This window comes from Platichthys flesus, chromosome 15, assembly GCF_949316205.1.
Source record: "Platichthys flesus chromosome 15, fPlaFle2.1, whole genome shotgun sequence".
NCBI classification, from domain to species: Eukaryota; Metazoa; Chordata; class Actinopteri; order Pleuronectiformes; family Pleuronectidae; genus Platichthys; species Platichthys flesus.
In genome coordinates, this window is record NC_084959.1 from 22,604,161 (window position 1) to 22,626,806 (window position 22,646).

The window sequence follows — 22,646 nt, forward strand, 5'->3', positions numbered from 1 at the left end:
TGAGCAGCCCGGCCCCCTCTTGGCGATGCAGGAGTAAAGGCTGGCCACCTGCCGTCCTTGGAGGGTTGATGGAAAGAGGAAGAATTGGTCAGACCTTTGCTTATATTGGCCCGGTGGCCTCACAGGTCATGGGGCCAGAGTGACCAATTTGAGCGGACACTTGTGGTTTTTCACACTCCTGTGTGAAGTTGAGGAATCCTGGGAGAGTGAGTTCCCTGTGTTCTGGCCTTTTCCAGAACAATGGAACCTGATGCATCCTGGGAGACTGAGTTCCTTGGCTTTCTCAAGAACAAAGAGACCATGTGGTTTCAGGCTTTTGGCTACACATGAAGGCCAAAAAGGAGGCCTTTTGTTCAACAAAAACCATGTCCCAACAACTCTTTACAAGCATAGAGATAAAAGATGCAAGATAATTTAAATACTGAAAGAAAGTGGCTCAAAATAAGGACCTGTCCATAAAAAGAATGTAACCTCTACAAAAATGCAATTGATAAATTACTTTTACTTAGCTACAAGTCATTATACATCTGGATCTTTGTGGAATTTAAAAGCAGCCATTCAAGACATAGAAAGTCAGGGGATTTGACTAATGCATTGGTTTAATCTGAGGTTCTGTCAATAACCTCTGCTAATGGGGACCTCTGCTGGTCACCTTTGAGCATTTCAACACTATTGGGAAGGAGGACAGAAACTATTTCAATATATAATTCATCAGGCTACCAATGCTCTGCATTTGGTATATATGTCTGTAAGAAAATAAGAGCATTAGCCATTCAAATGTTTTGCATATGTAGAGATTTATTGAACCATTTATTAATCTATCCATATATCCTACTCTTTGGGCTTTTGACTCCTGGGTCACTCCTGCCGCTGCCTGACACAGTAAAGACTATGATTTATTTTTCCTTTTAAGTCTTAGGTGCAGCAGGCAAGCAAGTCTAAACTGAATGAATGTCAAATCAATATTGAGTCCAGTTCATTCCAAAGCAGCTCCATGAGGGTGAACATATAGAAACTGTGCTGCAACTTGAGGCCTTTGTGTGGTTCTGCTTTTCTAATGTTGTGGTTCTTTATAATTCTGTACAATGAACCTGATCTTACCAGCAGGACTTTATACATCTGTCACTGTTCTTATAGGAATATCAAGTTGTACTAACTGCAGTGCATTATTGTCCTAATTATCTCTCTGAGAGTCTATCATAAGACAGGTTCCAAAGCTGTTGTTAATCATTTAACTAATTTTAACTGTGATGTTATAAGAACACCTGTGATTGATAAGTTCCTGGAGGTCTAAGTCCAGTGGCTGTGGAGCCTACAGATTCTTTCTTTGTGAAAGCTGGATCTTGTCTCTGACCGGCCTCATCTTCTAGGCTCTGCCACGTTTCCACATCTTTACTAGGCTTTACTGGGACACCCTCTCATGGTTGCCACCATTTCCATGAGGACCTCCTTGTGTGATAAGCCCCTTGAGGCCGAGGTGGTGGACGACTGCATGAAGGATATTGTTGTCCATCTTCGCGAACAGTTCTGGCTTGCAATGTTCAATAATCCGAAGCAGAATGACCACAGAAGGGTACTCTTCAGACTTTCTGCATAAACACACACAAAGTACAAAAGCACGTGCTACGAGTCCTTAATAATAATTCATCTTCTTAGTCCACAGACTTATTAATCACAGCTGAAGGTTTAAAAACAAAACTGAACAAAAGCAGGAGACCCATGAATACTGCCTCACGTGTGCAGAACAGCCACCATGTTGAAATTAAGGGTTCAATTAAATTTGTTTAAAACAAACTTGTTTGTGGGTTATTTAATAAGAAAATCATTATTTAACAAGTATTAACAACTACACTTTAAAGGGTACAGTATATAATAATTGGGGTAACCAAAACACATTGCTTGGACACCACCTCTTACAACAGTGTTTTTATTTGGGTTAAAAATTGACACAAGTCTGATTGAATGTTTAAAATCTGCAGTTGGATCAAATCTTAAAAGACAGCAGGTAGGCTACCTCAATGCTCCAGTTGTGTTGAATATTGCACATCCACGAGACACAAAAGACTGTTGCAACATGCATAGGTCAGACATCCTTTACATTTCCACACAATTAAAAAAATGTCACTTTGGAAGTATTGTATTAGTTTTGCATTAGTATCAAGCCAAGATACATTTTTTTTCACATGAAATATTGCTGGCCAATAAGACCTCAAGAGCAAGAGCCAAAGTATTAAGGTGTTTCTGAACCCCCATTTTAAAATGCGTTTCTTGTTGGGACATGAATGGAAATTTTTTAGATAGATTTATAAATTATAAAATGTCTTCAGCCTTTTAATTTTACAATTTCAAGGCAGTCACCCTCAGCAATAAGACATGTTCTGAATTCAGCTGTCACTCAATTGTAGATGTGAAGGAATATTAAATAACATTTTTCATCCTCAAAGAAAAAGTACATTTATAAGCTTTCGTCTTTGATATATAGAGTAAACCTAGTCTGTTAAGGCAAGTGGTGATCAATATACGCTATGGAAAGTCTGCAAAAGAATGGTGGCAGATATCTGGAAACACAAGCATTGATCTACACATATCACAACTGAAAAAATTTGCTCTATCAGCTACAAATCTCAAGCAGTTTATGAGAAGGGAGCAGAGAAAGATGATCTTATTTGTACATAAAAATTGAAAGTCCACACTCATTTGTAAACTGAGGTGTGTTTGTTCAGTGTGTTATCAGTGGATGACAAGTACAGTATATGGTCCATACAAGCAGGTCAGAGTTCAGTCTCCTCAGGTGGTCCCTATGCCGTCTCACACAATAAACAACGGATGTGATTTATATTTGTTTTTAAAGTTGTATTCATTACTTTTAGCATACAGTGCCCATTTCTGTCACAAGTATCAATAAGTGCACTTTAGAAATGTCCCATTGATTAGAAACATACCTGCAATAAATGTCAGTAGGATATTTACCAGGTAACAGGTTGGGTGAAACATGCTGTCTAAATCAAATAGCATTAATACTAGAATATACATCACACACAAATTGTCGCCATGGGAATCTAAAAGCCAGTGGCCTTGCAGCTAAACAAAACAGGGAGGTCATCACAATGGATAGATGCATTAGTCATTCCAAGTGCTTAAAGTACATAATGGATTTTTATTTTGAATAAAGCGAGGTACTATATTGTATGCCCTTTCAAACAAGGCAAGCAAATGGTGAGTAAACACATACACAGTCAACACACTGTATCGTGCTGGGTCTGTTAACCATATGCTCATCATCAGGGCTCACCCACTTCTAAAACAAATAGTAATGAATGTCTGACAGCTGTATTCAGATGTCTGGGGTCTGTGCAGCAGATTCAGGACCATCTCTATCATCCTGTCAGGTGTTCGGCTCATGTCTCTACTTATACAGATCAGACAAGCCATGACTTAAGCTTTCAATAGATTCACTGTCTGGTCACTGATAACTTGTTAGTACCTTGTTGCATTATCAGTATCATTAGTTACATTTTGGCCCATCTTAAGACATAGTCAGGTTCCCAGATGAGCATTTAAACTGCTTTTCCTAGCCTCATGCTCACACTGTTCATTGCGAGATATTATGGAATTCAAATGTGAGTGAATCCAGTCTCCATTCTGTGCAAAAATATGTTCAAAGGTTTATATTAATACAAAGCTGCAGTACTCCCTTCTTCTGTAAGTGTCCCCCCGTTGCAGCTCTGTGGGGAAAAAGTATGGGAAAACACCAATATATATATATTTTATATATTAATGGAAGAGCAGCTTCAGGTCATTAGAGCAGATTTGGAGCAGCCTGCCTGTCGAAACCTTTGAATCACTTCCTCTTCAAAAACTCACCTTTTTAAAGTATTTCACTTCCTTATTTTCTGTATAGTGTTGCTACAGAATACTCAGACTTATCTGCATCTTGCTGTTAGTTTCGTGAGACAAAATGTGTGTTAGTATTAAATTCAAACACTGCCCTCTCCTCTCCAAGTCTTCAAACCTCTGGAACGTTAAATGTCTCTTTCAGCATTATATTCCCATCGATCCTAACACAATCACAACATACTACATCACTTCATTAAAATATGCTCTGTAAATGACCTTTTAATCAAAGTTATATTTTCAATAATAAATAACTCTGTGCTTTTGTGCTCTCTAGCAATTTAAGTAGCAAAATATAGTGGTACATCTCCAATGCAGATAGCAGCTTTCTCCCTTTTACTTATAATTGTCAATGCAACAGCTGAATAAGAAATGTCTGCTTTTAAATAAAAAACAACACATCAACATTTTACAGTGACCAAAAAAAAATTCTTACACATGTTCATGTCAAGTCAGAGAAATAAATACAGTGATTCAAAGATGGAATGGCAGTGTAAACGAAGACAAAAGCTGTGTTCAGGAAGTACACAGAAAATCGGAAAAAACAATGAACTTTACATGATTATTTGCAATGTGAAATGAAGGGGAGAGTGTTATAGTTCGAATACCGAGTTTCCTTCCTACATTAGCAAAGCAAAGACATTTGCATTGTATGAAACACCTCCAGTTTCCTGCTTGAAGTTTTACACAGTGCCGTCACGGATACAAACCCATATTTATTTAACTTCCTTTACATTTCTTTTCCTTTTTGTCAAATAAAAATCAGCAAATACACAAACAGTTGAAGTTTTAAGACGTAACAATTTCTAACACTCATTTACATTCAGGAACATTCATGTTGAGTGAAAAATGAAGCAGTGACCGAACAAAAGAGAAAAATAGAATAAAATAATAATAAAAAACAGAATCAGAATTATTATTTATGAAGACTATTCATCGCCATAAATTATTGTATGATACAACGTGTTACTATTTTCTTGTAGTGCAGACTCCTTTCCAGAGTGAAGAGTTCTTATAGTTTCTCCTTTGAGGGGATCCAGATATAGGGTCCTGAATGTTCCTCTATGACCTGTTTGCAGTGGTTATAAATGTCCTCTAAGGTGTCTCCTTGAACCAGGGCTGCAAAGTAAAGGGAACCATATTGTGGAAATTTGTATGGAACAGGCAGATCAAACATAGTTACAGCCACACATACATCTATACATTCATGATGCCTCACAGTTGTCAAATGTTGGTGTGTATGATGACATTTCTGGTGGTAGAGTTAAACAAGACCCTGTGAATAAGCTCATCTAATATTTAACACTAATGTCTACTGGACTGTTTCAGATTTTTACAAACCAAACATTTACCCCAAGAAGAAAATGTGGTGGGATCACATACATGCTATGTGTTTAACACGAGCTTACCTTCCTCAACATTAATAGAATAATTAGAATATGAGCATTCAATTTAACAGCATGAATCACGTAAGCACATAAGCTTAAAAGAAACATGTAAGTGCTATATACTGAATAGGTGCAACTAACTTAAAATGTTTTATTTAAACACTAAAGTTGACAATGGTTATTAGACCACCATCTTCTTAAGTAAGGTGTAATTACCGAATTTTGGCTTTTATATGATTGTGTTTAGCTTTTATGTTTCTCTAATACTTTTTTGCAATCACCTTTTAAAAATTTAGCAATATTTCCGCTGCTTGTTGTTTTGTATGCTTCTTTTATTGTGTTCACTTTTTGAAGTAATTTCTAATGGCGGTTTTGAAAGGTGCTATATAAATTATGAATATTATTCTGCATGGCCTAAGTTTCTGGTGTTAGCGCAGCAGCTAGTGGCCGTGAGTATCACACTTTAAATCTTTAACAATAGGTTTTCTTAGAATTCATTCAAATTAAGTCATTCGTATACTCTACCCATCTCAAAAAAGATATATAACAATCTTTCTCTCTATGGTAAGTTGGAATTCAGAGTTTTTATTATATATATTTGACCGTTACTCAATATCATACCTGTGAAGAATTCACCAAACTCCTGCTCCAGCTTAATTGCCCTGTCAAATGTCTTCTTGGCTTGATCCTCTGTCAGTCTCTTATTTATGTCCCTGCAGAGGGAAGAGGAAACAGAATATCACAGACCCACACAGGATTCTGTCTCTAACAGAAAATACAGTGCATTCAAATATTTATTATTATTATTATTATTATTATTATTATTAAGATGGCACAGTGGACGGCTGCCTTGGTGTTTTGATGCGCGATGTTATGAGGAGAGTTAACACCGCAGGCTAACGTAGGCAAACGTGCAAGAGGCTCAACGCATGCTCTCTGATCAGATACTGTGTGTGGATCGGACTAACCCGGACTCTTTAGTTATTGTTCTCTGCGAGTTTAACAATGGAAATCTCACCCGTGAACTCCCCAAATATAAACAATTTATTAAATGCCCGACCAGAGAGGAGAACTCTATATCAGCTTCTGTGAGGACAGCTGTGTTCCATCACGCACCAGGGTGATTTACAATAATGACAAACCACATCCAAACTCAAAAAGTTAAGGTTGGAAAAGGAAGAGGGGTTCAGGATTGGAGCCAGAGTCAGGTTTATAGAGTCGGGTTTAGCAAGAAGGTGGGAGAAGCTAAACGACGGTACTCTGAGAAACTGTTAGGATTCAACATTTTTAGCTGTTGTGTTGGTCTGACTGTACTCTTTGCAATAAAGACAGGAGGGGGGCCTTGAACAGTTTGGGCCGGATAAAGGGCCTTCACACAGATGATTTGATAATGACCTTTTCATTCCTAATGTTTGGTCTTGACATTAGAATGTGTGTGTCACATGGGTGTTTAGTCACCTGCCTTGATAAAAGGTCTGCTAAGAGCTGCTGCCTGTTATAATGAGTGTGGATTTGTGACATTCAATATACTATACTTTAAACCTGATCTAATTTCTAACTTCTACATATTAAGGCCTAATTTCCTTAGATTCATTCACATCACATAGATTTCAAGCAGCTGTCTGATAAGTTCTGGAGGTCGGACAGAGTGACTTTGTTGACATTGTTTTGTTTCATTGTTTTGGTTGCGAGGAACCTAATGTTTACACCAACAGGACATTGTTTGGATATAGCAGGAACATCATATTCCTTTCTCCAATGGCCAAAATGGCATCAGCTGTGTCAAGGCCTTTCATGAAGAGAACATTTTGCTTAGCAACTATCAGAGTAGTAGGAGCGTCACGGAGACGGCTCCTTGTCACTTCCTGGATTCCAGTGCCCAGAGGCATGGACTAAGCCTGTGCACCAACAAGTGAGTGCCAAAGTGATTTGCGGTGATTCTCCTCCAATATTTTAAACCAATCGAAGTAAATCTACTGTTATAATTATATCAAACCCTTCAGGGCCCCTTACGTGCTTATGTATCCCTTCTTACGTGCTTACATGCGTCGCCCAATTTTTCTAACTATACGGGAGAGCTCCGCGAGCCTCACGGAGCCCGCAAGGCTGTGATTGGTCTGCTAACTACATCCTTTCCGGGGTAGCATTTTCGGTTTCATGCCCCATAATACCGGCAGAAACAACTGAATATTTAGAAGAACGAATATGGACCAAATAGAAGTGCGTTTGGCAGAACAGATCCAAAAGTATGACCACTGACTGCCACACACAAAGAAGGCGTCTCTAAGGCCGTCTTCGACAAAAAACTTGACTCCGCCTAGTGTTCGTGTAGGGAATTGCTTTGTAACAGGCGCAACACTTGGATAAGCATGAATGACAACGAGTCCTTCGACACAGTGGCGTGAAAAGCCGCAGACGCAGTTGCAGAAGCATGCGCCAGCCTTGAAGATGATTACAAATTGTAAGCCTAGAGCCCCCCACTCCACTAACAACTCATGCCTGGCCAATGACTTTAATGAGTTTTACTGTCACTTTGATAGACGATGGGACAGTCCTGACACCATCCCATGACACCACCCTCCAGCCCATCAACTGCACCTTCCCCACCACAGCAAAGGCCTGCGCCTTTCCACAACTTCCCACCTCAGAGCCCCCCCCCAGAGTCCGCCTACAGGTGGGAGATTGACCATCTGGTGACCTGGTGTGATCCGAACAACCTGGAGCTCAATGCTCCAGGTTGACAACTATCTCAAACAGTGGAGATAGTTGTAGACTTTAGAAGGAACCCATCCTCACCTCCTCCATCACCATCTGGTTCGCTGCTGCCTGCGCAAACGATAAAGGCAGGCTGCAGCGTATCATCCGTTCTGCTAAGAAGGTGATCGCCTGCAACCTGCCATCTCTACAGGACCTGTTTGCCTCTAGGACCCTGAGGCATGCAGGCAAGATTGTGGCCGATCCTTCCCACCCAGGTCACAAACTCTTCGAGGTGCTTCCCTCCTGCAGGAGGCTGCTGGCCATCAGGACCAAAACCTCCCGCCACAAGACCAGCTTCTTCCCTGGTGCAGTTGGCCTTATCAACAAGGCCCGGGACCCCCCACCTGACTTGGACTCTTATCCCTCCCCCACGCCTAAATTCTGTCTTATTAACACACATAACAGTATATTGCACATTCAAATTTCACTCCTGTTTTGCATTTAACTTTTTATATCTTGTTTATATTTTTGTTATGTTTTATATATAGTTATTTCTTTCTTATGTGAAGTACTTATTGTGTTTTTACGTTTTATGTTCAATGTATGCACCTTTCCACCAAAGAAAATTCCAGACAGGTGTAAACCTACTTGGCAATAAATCCTTTCTGATTCTGATTAAATATTCCTCACACTAACCCAACACACTGCTGCTTAAACTATATTAAAAAAAAATTGACAGTTGTTTATATGCTGCCTATTATTATTATTTTTTTTTTTATTTATATAGAGAAATGTAGAGTCAGTTAACATATATGATTACTCACATTAATGAATCAATAGACTTTGGTTTGATGAAGATGGCGATGGGATAGAGTTGTGCTACTTGTAGTCGTTTGATGGCATTTCCAGACACATCCAGAATGCAGTGTTTTCCCTAAGACAGAGGCAGCACAATTTTAAACAACACACTAAGCACTCAGTGATCTCTCAGGTTATAATGTGAAAGCTGCACTAAGCATGCATTAAGAGGCTCACCCTTTCAGCCACATATTTCACCGACTGGACACTTGTTCCATAAAGATTATCATTGTACTGTCCCGCCTCAATAAACTTGTGCTCTTGGATGTCCTTCTCCATCTGCTCTCTGGACATCACAAAGTGGTAGTCTCGCCCGTCCACCTCGTAGTCCCTCTTCGGCCGAGTGGTATCTTTGGTGCAAGGAGGGAAATATGTTTGTATTAATAATAAATCTAATGAAATAACTAATATGAATTACAACTTGTAAGTGATGCTCCATACAAAACCTAACACTTTAAATCATCACTTTCTATAAAACACATAGCAGTGTTTGAAAGTCTTTTTTTATATAATATTGTTATCACAAACAAATACAGCAATGGTGGAAATTATGTCACATCACTGATAATATCAGAGTGAATTGACACCATGCATTCCAAAAAAAACTACAACTTTCATCCATAACAGGATGTTTTACATGTGGCCAGGACAGTGCCCTTCTGTTGTGCACTATAAAAACTTATCCTACTTATCCTGACTGGCAACCACAGCATGGTCATTCTTTATAGCAAAAATCCTGAATACTCAAAGTGATGTTTACCTTTAAAGATATCAACTCACATGTTAGGTGTTTTTTAGAAAGACAGAGGGGAAATGGGAACTCAAACAATGTTTTTAAACGTGTGGAGGCACCTCAATACAGAGCAGTTAAGTGCGGTTAAGTGCTACAAAACGACTAAAAAGGGCAGGGTGAGGATTTATAAGCATTTAAGGGGATAAATTACTAATTTTCTAAATGAAAGGATGAAGGAATCTATTCAGCTAATCCACTCACCTTGGTACCCTGAACTGACAGCAGCTTTATACGGTTCAAAAGGCAAATTGAAATAAAAGAGATGGGTAAATCATAACATGCAAAATAAAAACTTTTTGGCTGATGGAGAATGTGTTACACAATGCACAGAAGAGTGAGGGGAGGCTGTCTGGATTGGTCAAAGCGTAGCACACACACAAATAAACTAACCAGACAATCAGTAACTTCAGAAAATGATTGTCCCACCATTTATACAACTCTGGCAGCATTACATCAAGTTACATGGGCAGGTTCCTCTTACAAAACATTTTCAAACTAGATTAGCACTCAGTAGAGTCTGTACCTTCAACGAGGCTGATCAGCGCCCTTCTCTATTCTCTGAGAAATCAATGTAAAAGTTGATGAACGCTTGCAAGCTGGCAATGGTATAGAAAGTGAAAAAAAAAAAGTCCTGTATCTGCCTCACTTTCTAAATCTACATCAAAATTGAACCGGCTCTTCCTTGGGTCAAGCTCGACCCCTCCACGGCATTTCATGGTCAGTAGTTTTTGTATAATCCTGCTTAAATTGTCACAGTTCCTCTGTGCCTCCAGTGCCCCTCCCCTCTCGTTTCTCCTTTTCCACAGGTGCTGCACATCCCGGTGATGACCCGGCTCTCCAGGCGCACCTGCACCAATCAACTCCGGGCTTTATCTGCCCTGGCTGTGCTGCGAGTCATCGCCAGTTCGTCCTCGTTACTACAGTGGTAGTTATTCGTTCTCGGCTCAGTTAACTAGCTCTGGATTAGAACCCTGTATTCTAACCCCCGTGTCTTTCCCTCTGTGCGTCAGGAATTAACCCTTGGACCCTCGTGTCTTCCTTAACCCTGAAGATCTCACGGAGCTCTCAGCCGTCCTGACTACCACCACCCTGAAGATCTCACGGAGCTCTCAGCGGTCTCGTCTACTACCACCCTGAAGATCTCACGGAGCTCTCAGCGGTCTTGTCTACCACCACCTTGAAGATTCTCACGGAGCTCTCAGCGGTCTTGTCTACCACCACGCTGAAGACCTCACGGAGCCATCAGCGGACCCGCAATTCTGTTGTCTCCTACGATCAATAAACCTTGAACGCACCACCACCGTGCTCTGTGTGTTGACTCTGTTCCAGGGTCCCTCTCGAGACCTCAGGTGTCACAGAACGAACTGGCCATTAAAACATGGACCCTGCAGAGTCCAAGGAACTTCGCCACGCCATCACAGTACAAGGGAGCCTGCTCGGACAACATGACCAGACGCTCCACGGACTGGTAGCCTCCGTGAACGCCGTAGGAGTCCTGCTGACGCAGCTTAACGAGCGGCTTAATCCCTCTTCCGGCTCTGTCTCGGGAGAACCAGCAGCCCGACGCATTCCGACCCTCCGGGGGCGTCCACCCGGGATCCTCACATCCCCACCCCAGAACGTTACCCCGGTGAGTTGGGGTCTTGTCGGCGCTTTTTGCTCCAGGGCTCTCTAGTGTTTGATAACCAGCCCCGTATGTATGATAATGACCGTGTTAAAATAGCTTTTGTTGTGAGTCTCCTCTCGGGTCGGGCTGCGCAGTGGGCCACGGCGCTGTGGGATCGAGACTCACTATTCAATTTTTCATTTGATCAGCTTCAAGCAGAAATGATGGTTTTTGACCACCCAGTTCGGGGCAAGGAGGCAGCCACTCGCTTGCTTTCGCTCCGACAGGGGACACGCTCTGTGGCAGATTACGCCGTGGAGTTTCGCATTCTCGCTGCGGAGAGCGGCTGGGATTCGCTCGCGCTGCAGAGCATGTTTTCGCATGGTCTAAGGGATAACATTAAAGATGACTTAGCAGCTAAAAATGACTCTGATTCCCTCGATGATTTAATTTCCCTAGCCATCAGACTTGATAACCGGGAGAAAGCGAGAGCGCGCAGGGCGCCAGCAGACCCCAGCTTCACTACCCCGCACCTCATTCAGTTCTCCTCCACCATATCCTGCTTCCAGCTCCCCCTCCAGGGAGGCCACGGAGGAGCCCATGCAGGTTGGGAGGGCCCGGCTAACGGCTATTGAGAGAGAACGGCGTTTCCGGGAGCGGCTTTGCCTGTACTGTGGTCAGCCCGGCCACACTCGCTCCTCCTGCCGCCACCGGCCAAACGAGGAGGCTCATTAGGAGAGGAGGGAATCCTGGTGAGCCACACTCAGTCCTCCAAGTCTCTTACTCCCTCCAGACATTATTAGAGGCAAGACTGTTTTCCAATGAGTTTTCCCTTCCCCTCAAGGCTCTATTGGATTCTGGTTCGGACGAGAACTTCATTGACACGGACCTGGTCACGCAGAACAACATTCCGCTAACTCTCCTCCCTCAACCTAGAGAGGTTAGTGCCTTGGATGGTCGACACCTGGCCAGGAAAACCCATCAAACCAAACCCCTCACCTTGGTGGCATCAGGTAATCACCGGGAGATCATCCAATTCCTGGTTATCTCCTCGCCTCATTCTCCGCTGGTTCTGGGTCAGCCCTGGTTACAGCTCCATAATCCCCACGTCGACTGGAGGAGAGGCGTGGTGATCGGATGGAGTACACATTGCCACGCCAACTGCCTTCGTTCAGCCAGCCCGTCAGCTTCTCTTCCTCCATCTCCTCCTCCTCCAGACCTATCTCTGGTTCCCCCTGAGTACCACGACCTCCAGGAGGTGTTTAGTAAGGACAAGGCCCTTACTCCACCCCCGCACCGACCCTATGATTGTGCCATCACTCTCCTTCCGGGACACACACTTCCCTCCAGCAGCCTTTACAATATATCCAAGCCCGAGAGACGACGGAGAACTACATCCAGGAGGCACTCAGAGGAGGACTCATCACGCCCTCTTCATCCCCGGTGGGAGCAGGGTTCTTCTTCGTTAAAAAGAAAGATGGCTCCTTACAGCCATGTATAGACTTCCGCGGTCTTAACAACATCACTATTAGAAACAAGTACCCACTCCCCCTGATCGACGCTGCTTTCAGCCCTTTACATGAGGCTGCAGTGCTCTCCAAACTGGATCTCCGCAACGCCTACCACCTGGTGAGGATCAAACAGGGGGACGAGTGGAAGACTGCTTTCAACACCCCGCTAGGACACTTTGAGTATCGGGTGATGCCTTTCGGACTCACCAATGCCCCTGCAGTGTTCCAAAAGTGCACCACAGTAGCAACCTAGATCATGTGTACAATAAATCACATTCTTTAAATTGCAATTTTATTTCTGTGTCATCAGAATTACATTATTACCCCAAGATTCTTTATATCCGCTGTATATTATAGACACTGAGCATCTGCATGGAGGAGGTCAGGAGGCAGTATCAACTAAAAACACATTAGCTGTTTAATATTCCTGTATTATATCTCACATTAAGATTGATGCTCAACATACTCAGTATCATACCTACTATGTTTGTATGTGTTTTCTAACAATAAGTAAAATATGATATCAGTATAATATAGTGACAATTGTCTCAAGTTTCTCAAGATAATTAGGAGAGTTTGACTTTCAGGTGTCACAAAGTGAAAGCTGAACCAAAGTGATGGAATATAAACTGGCACCCCCACATCAGGATCCTTATTAGCGATCGCCAGTTCACATCAGTGTGTCGTGTGTGCAGTTGGAATCCAGATGCCTGCGTTTAAACACATAGCTTTTGGCTGCTTCACTGTTTTGACTTAGTTTTCAATTTGGGGTGCTGTGAGCTTTTTCTTCTTTGATGTTAATATATATATGTTAATTTAATAACCAAGGGCAAAAAAGCTCTAATCTAATTTAACATGTTTTCACTCAATGATGACACAGTAAGAGACATATGAGGAAACACTGGTTGGATGAGTGAATGATGTTAATCAGCAATGGAACATCCCACTGACGACACTGGATATGATCACGACCACAGGTGATGAAGTTAGCACATCAGTAAACGCAGTCATTTCCCCATTTCGACACACTGTTAGTGTCACATCATATCACGTACAATGCACTAGAATAGTACCTGTGGTTCACTGTTGTCCTTTCAAAATAAAGTCCTGCTATAACTTACGTGGTACACAAGAGCCAAACTTGTCTGGAAACTCTGATATTAGATCATCGTTGATTCTGTCCTTCATTGGCCCGAGGATGATGACAGGTCTGGCATAACTAACTGCAGGCAGAAACAGAGACAGACAATATTTCTTACAAATGTTTTCAAAAGTCAAAACTTGTGTTTTGAATGGTGTTCAGGTGAGATGCAGCTACTGGTTGTGTACAAAACAGAACTATGAATACCAAGTATGGATAATAACACTCAATATGGAAAATAGTATGTGTCCTTCTGTAACATCAAGCAGCGTCATCTATGAAAGAAACACACTATTTAAATGGTATCCTTCCCATGGTGAAGCTTCTCTTTGGCCTCATTGGTGGGACTCAGTAAATATATTTAAGGATTTAATATGCAAATATAATAATTTACAAAAGTGGGTTGAAAGCTTCTTTGGTGATGCTCTATTAACTGACAACATTAACTGCAGGTCTGTTGCTTACCATGTTACTCTGAAACAAGTGAAAAATAGATTTAAGATTCAAGATGTTTATTGTTACACCGGTTATACAAGTACAACCCTGTGAAATTATTTTGTAAGAAATATTAAAATAAAGCTCAGTGCTAACAGTATATATAATTCATCTCCCTGCATAGTGCATATGACCAATCTTTCAAAGTTCAAATCTCTAATCAAACCAACAAGACATCAAGAAAAACGTTTTAAAACCAGACTATCAAAAGAGACACTAGTTATCTAACAAAATTTAAATTAATGTATGTGATTTAATTCATAGATGTAATATGAATAATCTATTATTAATCTAAGATATTCTATTTTCATTGCTATTCTTTGTTTTAACTAAATGGAGCATTGAGCTCATTTAGACAGACATGGGACTCATACACCATCCAATCATATAAGTCCATGACCTATATCTCTGAATATTGCTGCTCCATATTAACATGCACATTCCTCCCTGCTGCCACACTGCTGCTAGCTTTCAAACTGTTTTCTTTTCACATTTTATAGATTAATTCATTGATCTTGATTTTGGGGCGGATCTGGATAAACAGATCCGCACTCTGTGAATACCATTCTAGGCTATTAATGATTTGTTAAATGCATGGGATCAGGTTCATCTCATGCTGGGGTTTGTGTGTGAGCTCATGGGTTGTCTGTGTCAAGCTTAATCAAATTTGATACAGAGCATCACATGAACCGTTCAAAGCTGGCAAACTGATTCGAGAAACATTCAAAGCCTTGACGTGAGAGACTTGAATAAATATAAATAATATAAATAAAATAAATATCTCCCTGCCTGGAACTATCAATTACACAGGCCAACACAGAGTGTGAGCGTTTTTGTCCATGAGTATGCTGAGGGAGGGCTTGGATGACACAGTCAGAAACAAAGACTTACTTTCTTGCCGCATCACAGGCTCATATGAGAGGATCACTTCATCTTGACTCCCTGGTGGGGTACACAATGGAAAATATTATTACAGTATTTGGACAAATGCTGATTAGTGACATAGAAAACATGCCTTGTTGAAGCCACATGCATGGCAGCATATGTAACAGCACGTCTCTGTGGTGATGGTCTATCAAACTGATGTCTTATTATATAACCGGTTAATAATATGGCCCGAATGCAGCACCTTTTCTTGATAAATGAATTCTGTGCTAAACTGTCAAAGCCAAATAATTTACCAACTGTTTAGCATTTACCTCTGTGTAGTTTAGTATCACCAACAGTGAATATGACATTTAATATGGGATTCAAAGATTAGAAGATTTATACAAATATTTCACACTAAGCTATGTGACAATTTTGTGACTCCACTGTATACATTAAGCAAATCATGTGTTTTTGTTGGGCAGTTGTGATGTTCAAAGCTAATGATGTTAGGTCCCCTATGGCTTGAGTGAGAAAAACTCCGAATGGGCAATTAGAAAAATGGGAATCCAAAATTAAAGCTGCTTGGTGGGTAAGGTTTTTTTGTTTGAAATAAAATGTTCACTTCAATCAATATGAAGATACAACTAAGCAAATTAAAAACCATGTAGATATTTGAAGGGTAATTAAGTGAATGCAACTAACTTCTAACTTCTTTGAATATCTGCCTCTATCCCAAAAGATTGAAAAGTTCACAGTAAAAAACACATTGGGGTGATATGCTCCAAAATCTGCTTCAAACTGGCATGCTCACAAGCAAGACAAAAAAAATTGAATTGTTTAGGCCAGCATCATGCAAACGTGCATTAAACATCGTAATCTGAGAACACAGGTCAATCATGGGTGGGATTATAAAAATGTTAAACATCTATTCAGTCTTAGATATAGGTCTGGGAGGCTCCAGTAGCCAGGGAGTTCTCTGGATGCTCATAACCAGCATGTTACGAGCCTTCAGGAGGCCTGTGCGGCTGTGCTGCTTCCCTCGGATTAAATGAACAGTTAGTGTGACCACCTCATTCTACCATCGTTACAGACCAGGCTCTCACCAGCGGTAACGGGTATATAAATTATCTAATTTACTACCATGCTCCACTGAAATAAGAACATCTTCTAAGTAAATAAATATTCAGCCTCATTCTAAATAATCCTAGTTAAAAAAAACAGTGATCTGTAAGAAAATCCTTACATGAGGTGTATTTCTTGTGGCTATTTAAACTTTATCCACTGTGACCCAAACCTTGAACTTAGTGAACCAGCTCAAAACAGAGGTGAACACTGCAAACGGAGAAGCATGACAAATCAGATGCAGCATGCAACAATGCAGACGAGAGAAACATGTTCAGATAGGAAACAGTGAAGAGGAAACTGTTGGACCAACTTACTGAATGTCTTTGTCCCATACCCATCATCACCTATCCCCAGGATGTCCTAATGGCCATCCACAGAGAGCCAGAATAGAAGAAAGACAGGAAAGAGGACAGCCGCAAGATAAGCAAAAGGTTCAAGGCAGTGAAAGGACGGAGCTGTGGGCCCATTGACGCGTCCCTGTCCAAACCCTGAGCAGCCAGCAGGGGGAACTAAGTTCACCATGATAAAACTAGGGGTGTTGAGTTTGAACCTAAATGATTCCTCATGGAAAACTGGGTCAAACAACATTACCATATGGTAACATATCACACAAATGAACAGCATTGAGCTTCTTTCCTGCAGACGGATCAGCATCCGAGCCACAGTGTCTCTGACTGTGGTCCAACAAAAACATGATGGGGAAAAAAAGGAAGCAGAAAGACAGCTCTACCCTTGAAATGCTTAACCCCCTGTTAAGACTTTTTACCTCACATGTGACCTACACTGACCTCTGCATGTACATACATGTGTGTCTGTGAGCTTACTTACGGTCTGAATCACTGCCATCCTGCTCACCCTCTTTGTTCTTGTAGAATGGGAACTTTCGTGTAAAGATGAAATTCTTTTTACGTTTGTCATTGAATGACTGTGAAGGGAGAGAAAGCATGGGGCAAACAGGTACATTTGTCACGTTCATGCAGACAAAACAACTGCTTGCATAAAGTGGGACTCAAGAAGTTTTCACAGTAAAAACTGACTCTTTTTACTTAACAAATTGAGACTCTTAGATGTGATTTATTTTTTACTGGAATAAAAGTAGGTGATGGTTTTGTGACATTATACAATTATGCTGCTCTATTAGACACCCATTAGAAAAATAAATACCAGATTGAGAAGTGATTAATCGTTCAAGTCTGTGAACAAATATTCAATAAAATAAAGGAGGCAATTAGGACAATGGTTATCATTTAATATATAAAGTATATTACACATAATCCATATCTTTGGATTTAACTCCCTTATTATAGATCATATGGACATTATTTATAGAATCTCCATGGAAGTTTGTCATATCTGACTTGACTGGGTTGAGAGAAATACAACCAGAACTCATTACATAGTAATGGGAGATAAGCCAATAAGACAAATGTTGAGGATCAATGATCTTTCAGCTCTTGCTTATATTTGTTATCTCAGGTGGTTTGTTTTCGGTATAACTTATTTGGGCAGGAGTGAACACCGCGAATTAGGATCAAAGCAACCACACCAAGACCATCTCCTCTCAAGGGTCTTGGTGAGGTTTGATCATGGTAGGAACAACCAGGAGTACTCTGCAAATTAGAGGTAAACAGTATCTTTAGCCAGGTGTGCTTTGCATTCTGGGATGCAATAGACTGCGTGAGGAGAATTGCCTTCAAGGCGTTATCATGTGTTAATGTAGTAACGACTACTGAGTAATAACCTGATAATCCAGTAAAGACTATGAGTACTCAGTCCTTCATGCATTAAATATTATAATGAGTTCTCACTCCTTAATGTAGTAAGTACTACTGAGTATCCATGTAATAATGTAGTAAAGATTACTAAGTTCTCAAGTCATAAGGTGGTAAAGATTATACTGAGTACTCAGTCCTTAAAGTAATGATGATTTTACAGAGTTACTCATGTTATAATGTTGTAAAGACTACTGAGTAATCATGTATTAAGCTATACTGTTATAGCTGTATCTGTTCCTGTTTTTCTCTTGTCTCTCTTCTAGCTCCACCCTGATTAAACCGATCAGTCATCAATTAGGTGCACAAGGGAATTCAGGTTATTTAAAAGCTCCTGTGTCTGGACCAGAAGAAATGCTTCCAGTGAGGGGACTGCTGGATTTGCTGGGCTTCCGCCTGGGATTTTAACATGTGTGTATTGTTTTGTTTCATGTTAATAAAGCCCATGTTTGGACTGTTTTTTAGAGGCCTCCTGTTGTGTTGTCGTTACAGTGGTGGTCAGTGATCTCACATGTTGTATGCCCTATAGGGCAATTCAATCGTTGGACGTAACAAGACTACCTTGCTAGTACTCAGTACCCACTACATAATGTAGTAAAGCCTACAAAGTACTCATGTAACAAAGTGGGTTGAAGGTGCGCCAGGAAAAACTGTCCATGGAGATTCTTATGTGTGCAAGACAGGTACTGCAATCTGCTGCACGCGTGACACAAAGGTCCTAAGAGCCTAAGTAATACATTTCATCCACCTGGGGATGTTCTTACTTCTTGACGTACCACAGTTGCAACAGAGGCATTTAAAGTAAAAGCAAGGTGAGAGAAGTGTTACCGAGGTCATGCTTTGAGAGACATAATATAACTCATAGTAAAGACACATGCATGCAATGATAGAATGAATAGATGGAACTCAAGAGGATGAGACTTCAAACAATGAATATAATGTTGCTTCATCATTTGAAAACAAAATGAGCCTACTAATGTGTAATATTTACACAGTTTGAGAGCTTCACATTGAGAGGCAGGCTAAAGTGTATTAACAGCCCAAGTTTCAGAGCCTATCTCTGACTTATGCTAGTTAAAAATGCAGGAGATGTGATGGAAAGACCACATTTTATTCTATATACACAACTGAATGAACAGACAACTTGAGTGTAAAGTGAAACATGGTTAAAACCTGGTACACAAAGTTTGACCTCTGTAAATTTAAAATCAGTGATTGTCCAAAAGGAGGTATAACAAATTGTTTCCCCCTTATTTTGATCTATTTAAATGAACACTAGAAAGAAGAAACCGGCTACTTCCTGTCATTACATGGCTTGTAGAAATGTGCCGCTGTGTGCCACGGTTGGGTGATGTCTTTGATGGATATGTTTTACATGGACACATGATGAAACAGGCTGATGTTCTCAGTTAAATCAATGAAATCTTTCCCTTTTCAGAGGAAGTTAGTAAATATCAAACTGCAATTAGAACATTAGAGCTAACAAGCAGAACAAATATCTAATGGTGAAAATGTGGTTGTACAGGAGGCCATACACTCGGTCTAAAGACTTGAAGAAAGAACGTTATCTTTTGCACAGGAAGATCACTGTTACATATGAGCTGCACCAGCTCATATGTAATATTAATGTGGTAATATAAATTGCCACTCTGCAGATCTCATAAAGGCACTTACCCCTTTGGAATCAAAGGACCCTGGCTTGGCATTGAATTTCACAGTCTTTAGACGTGCCCGCTCCTTCCTATCCACCCTGCAGAGCAAAGAGCCTTGTCAGTCGTTTACCACAGAGATGGGATAAAACTGCTCCTACTCACAATACACTCTGATAAGAACAAGTCCCCAACACATGTACTTTAAATTTCTGCTCTTCATCAACATCACTGATGACTACGAAATATCTAGAGAAATACCAATAACTTGTCTAGTGTGCGCCTGTAAGTATGTGAAGGTTTCATTGAGTTAAACTATTCCTTCCCTGCGCTCTACCCATGTGGAAGGTCCTATTTTTCCTTTTTTTGTCACTGTCTGTAGGGAAACTAAGGCTGCTCGTAATAAGACTATTTCTCTACATAAAATAAAAACCTTCATAGAGGGACATCAAAAAGTTGGTGTTTCATCACGTTTCTTCCTTCTCAATCACAGAGATCCTTTTCCTAAATCTATTCCTCTATTACAAATAAATAATCATTATTATTCTAACAAATCATCAACACGTTGTTTATTCCCTCAGTGAGAAACAATTTTATCTGCTGCTCACCGTCTCTTGCTGGGGATGACACCCATTTCCTCGCTGTCCCCATGTGGGGTGACACGGCGTGCCTGCCACCACTCGTCATCTGAGGCATTGATGACGTGGAGGATGTCCCCATACCTGAAGCTGAGCCCCTGGCTTGGAAGGCCGCTGTCCTTTGACCTCTCATAGTCAAACAGTGCTCTGTTCAGTGGGAGATACAGTATCAGGGCCATCAGCATTATTAACGCAACCTTGTCAGTTCTTGTCTCATTTAGTTAAAGGAATCTGGTCAAAGATTTCTAGGTCAGAGAGAATAGTGACTGTAGCTCTATAGCATCTGCTATAATAATAAATATTTAAGGCACTTATCTTAAACCAAGGTTTTACATGTATATGTATGTGTGTCACTCTTCACATTCAACAAACACTGCATGTAACACAAATAAACAGCCTGAGTAGCATTCTTTTAATCCTCTTCTCGGTCATTTGCATGAAAATGAAATGAAAAATCTGTATTCTGATCATATTATCATGGTGTTGAAGTAAATCAGAGATGAAATCACATGGAGGAAATTGGAAGCATGAAGTGGGTGCCTTTTTATTTTCTAAATTGTTCGAATTCAGCTTGAACTTCCAAAAACGAGGGTAAAATTCAGGACAGACTAACCTCACATAGAGCGACCTCTTTTGATTGGTTCGCAGGGATCCTGACCCAGAGCTCATGCTGTGGTTCATCATCTGTTCCCGCAAGTCATGGATTTTAGCCTCAAAACGCCCATATTCTGTAAAACAAGATTAGAATGGATCAAGAGTGACAGTCAGGTCTACATTCAAGAAGAGGGGGTCGACCTAGTGATGCTACTAAAGCTGAGTGTGTCTCCTGTTACATGAAGAAGAACTTTTATAAATTCATGATTATAATCACTGCAGACAGAAACAAAGGAGGTGCCCTTAAAATATGCTACTGTGTCTACTTTTCACTGTAAACTCCATAAAGTGTACTGTAGGCAGATATGACTTATATAGTCCATACAAGTATTACCACCCTAACACATGAATAGAATCATGTGGAGGGGATACATTTGAGACTGAAGCAGCTCTCTGTGCTGCCACGTTTATACTAATAATACATGTAAACCCTTGATTACTTTTGTTTACAACAATGCACTTTGAATGAGCCACCATGCAGTCAGTGTAATCTGATGCCAAAAACTGAAACGCTCCAAGCACAGTATCAGGATGAAAAGCTGTCACTCTAGTGACAAGTATATAGCCAACTACCGACTGCACAACCTGTCTTGATATCAGGGCATGAAAAGAATAGGAAAATATACCAGGAACAAAATTTAGCAAAAAATCCCCCACATTTTTTCTAATTTTACTGTATTTTCACTGTTCTTTGCCAGAAACCATGCCTTACAGTTAGAAGCCAAAGTTAAAATCTATCTCAGAAACTGAAATAATTTTTTCGCCAGTTTTAATCTAAAATACATCTCACATACATGTCTGCATGTTTACTTTGATTGTTTCACTTATGTCTAATCATCTATAGACAGTTATAACATAAACGTATTGCTGGTTCTTAACTAGTGACTAGAGAGGAAGTTATTAGCTTTGGTTGTAAAAAATGGCCACTGGCTATTGAAGGTGTTCTTCAATTTCAATTTTTCTGAAGCCACATTCCCCCACTCCTAAAAGCTCATTCAGAACAATTAAGAGCAAGAGAGTTGCTACAACCAGACAATTTGAAAATTGTCTCAATGAGTGGAGCGTAGCAGGTTACTGACAAGATATTATAGAACAAAACATTGACAGAGGATCTTTATTTTTGGCTTGTTATCAAACAACAGAAGATGAAACAAATTCTGTTGTGCGTGGGTGAGTCATTTAGCTGCAAAGCTCCAGTAGGTACAGTGACCACTCTCTGCTCAAGTTGTTTAAACCATCTGTACATCTTGAGGATCCCATTCTAAAAGACATGAAATGAAGTTTACATCATCATTTGTCATCAGATGCCTCAACAAGGAGAAGCAGTTCCAGCGATTGCATTAGAGAGGTTAGTGTGAAATATGTGTACAATTTAGTAAGGACTTCCGGTAATAACCTCCTCAAAATACAGCAGATTATAAAAAACACACTTTCACAGGGGATGAGGGGGGGCAGAGTTAGGAAGGTTACAACCTGGCAGCACAGGAACAAAGGGTAAAGGGTTGAACTACTGTGGGGGAGTGAGAGTCAAACGGGTGGGGACAGGATCAGGAGT

At 40.6% G+C, this 22,646-nt stretch overlaps 1 protein-coding gene across 4 annotated transcripts in view; it reads right to left on the reverse strand.

Moving 5' to 3' along the window:
• Positions 1-1,545: 1,545 nt before the first annotated feature.
• The window catches only part of dlg2 (discs, large homolog 2 (Drosophila)), a 133,987-nt gene continuing 112,886 nt past the window's right edge, over positions 1,546-22,646 (reverse strand). The window contains exons 16-26 of one of the 4 annotated variants that reach the window (XM_062405437.1): positions 21,051-21,165; positions 20,408-20,584; positions 19,825-19,900; positions 17,207-17,303; positions 15,275-15,325; positions 13,869-13,970; positions 9,832-9,855; positions 9,015-9,187; positions 8,804-8,913; positions 5,904-5,995; positions 1,546-5,013 (exon numbers count right to left, since the gene is read on the reverse strand). In XM_062405437.1, coding sequence (XP_062261421.1) covers positions 4,907-5,013; positions 5,904-5,995; positions 8,804-8,913; positions 9,015-9,187; positions 9,832-9,855; positions 13,869-13,970; positions 15,275-15,325; positions 17,207-17,303; positions 19,825-19,900; positions 20,408-20,584; positions 21,051-21,165 — 1,124 coding nt within the window. In that variant the 3' untranslated portion in view covers positions 1,546-4,906. The remainder of the gene's footprint in view (positions 5,014-5,903; positions 5,996-8,803; positions 8,914-9,014; positions 9,188-9,831; positions 9,856-13,868; positions 13,971-15,274; positions 15,326-17,206; positions 17,304-19,824; positions 19,901-20,407; positions 20,585-21,050; positions 21,166-22,646) is intronic. The other 3 variants (XM_062405439.1, XM_062405440.1, XM_062405441.1) reach the window with 3 other exon arrangements.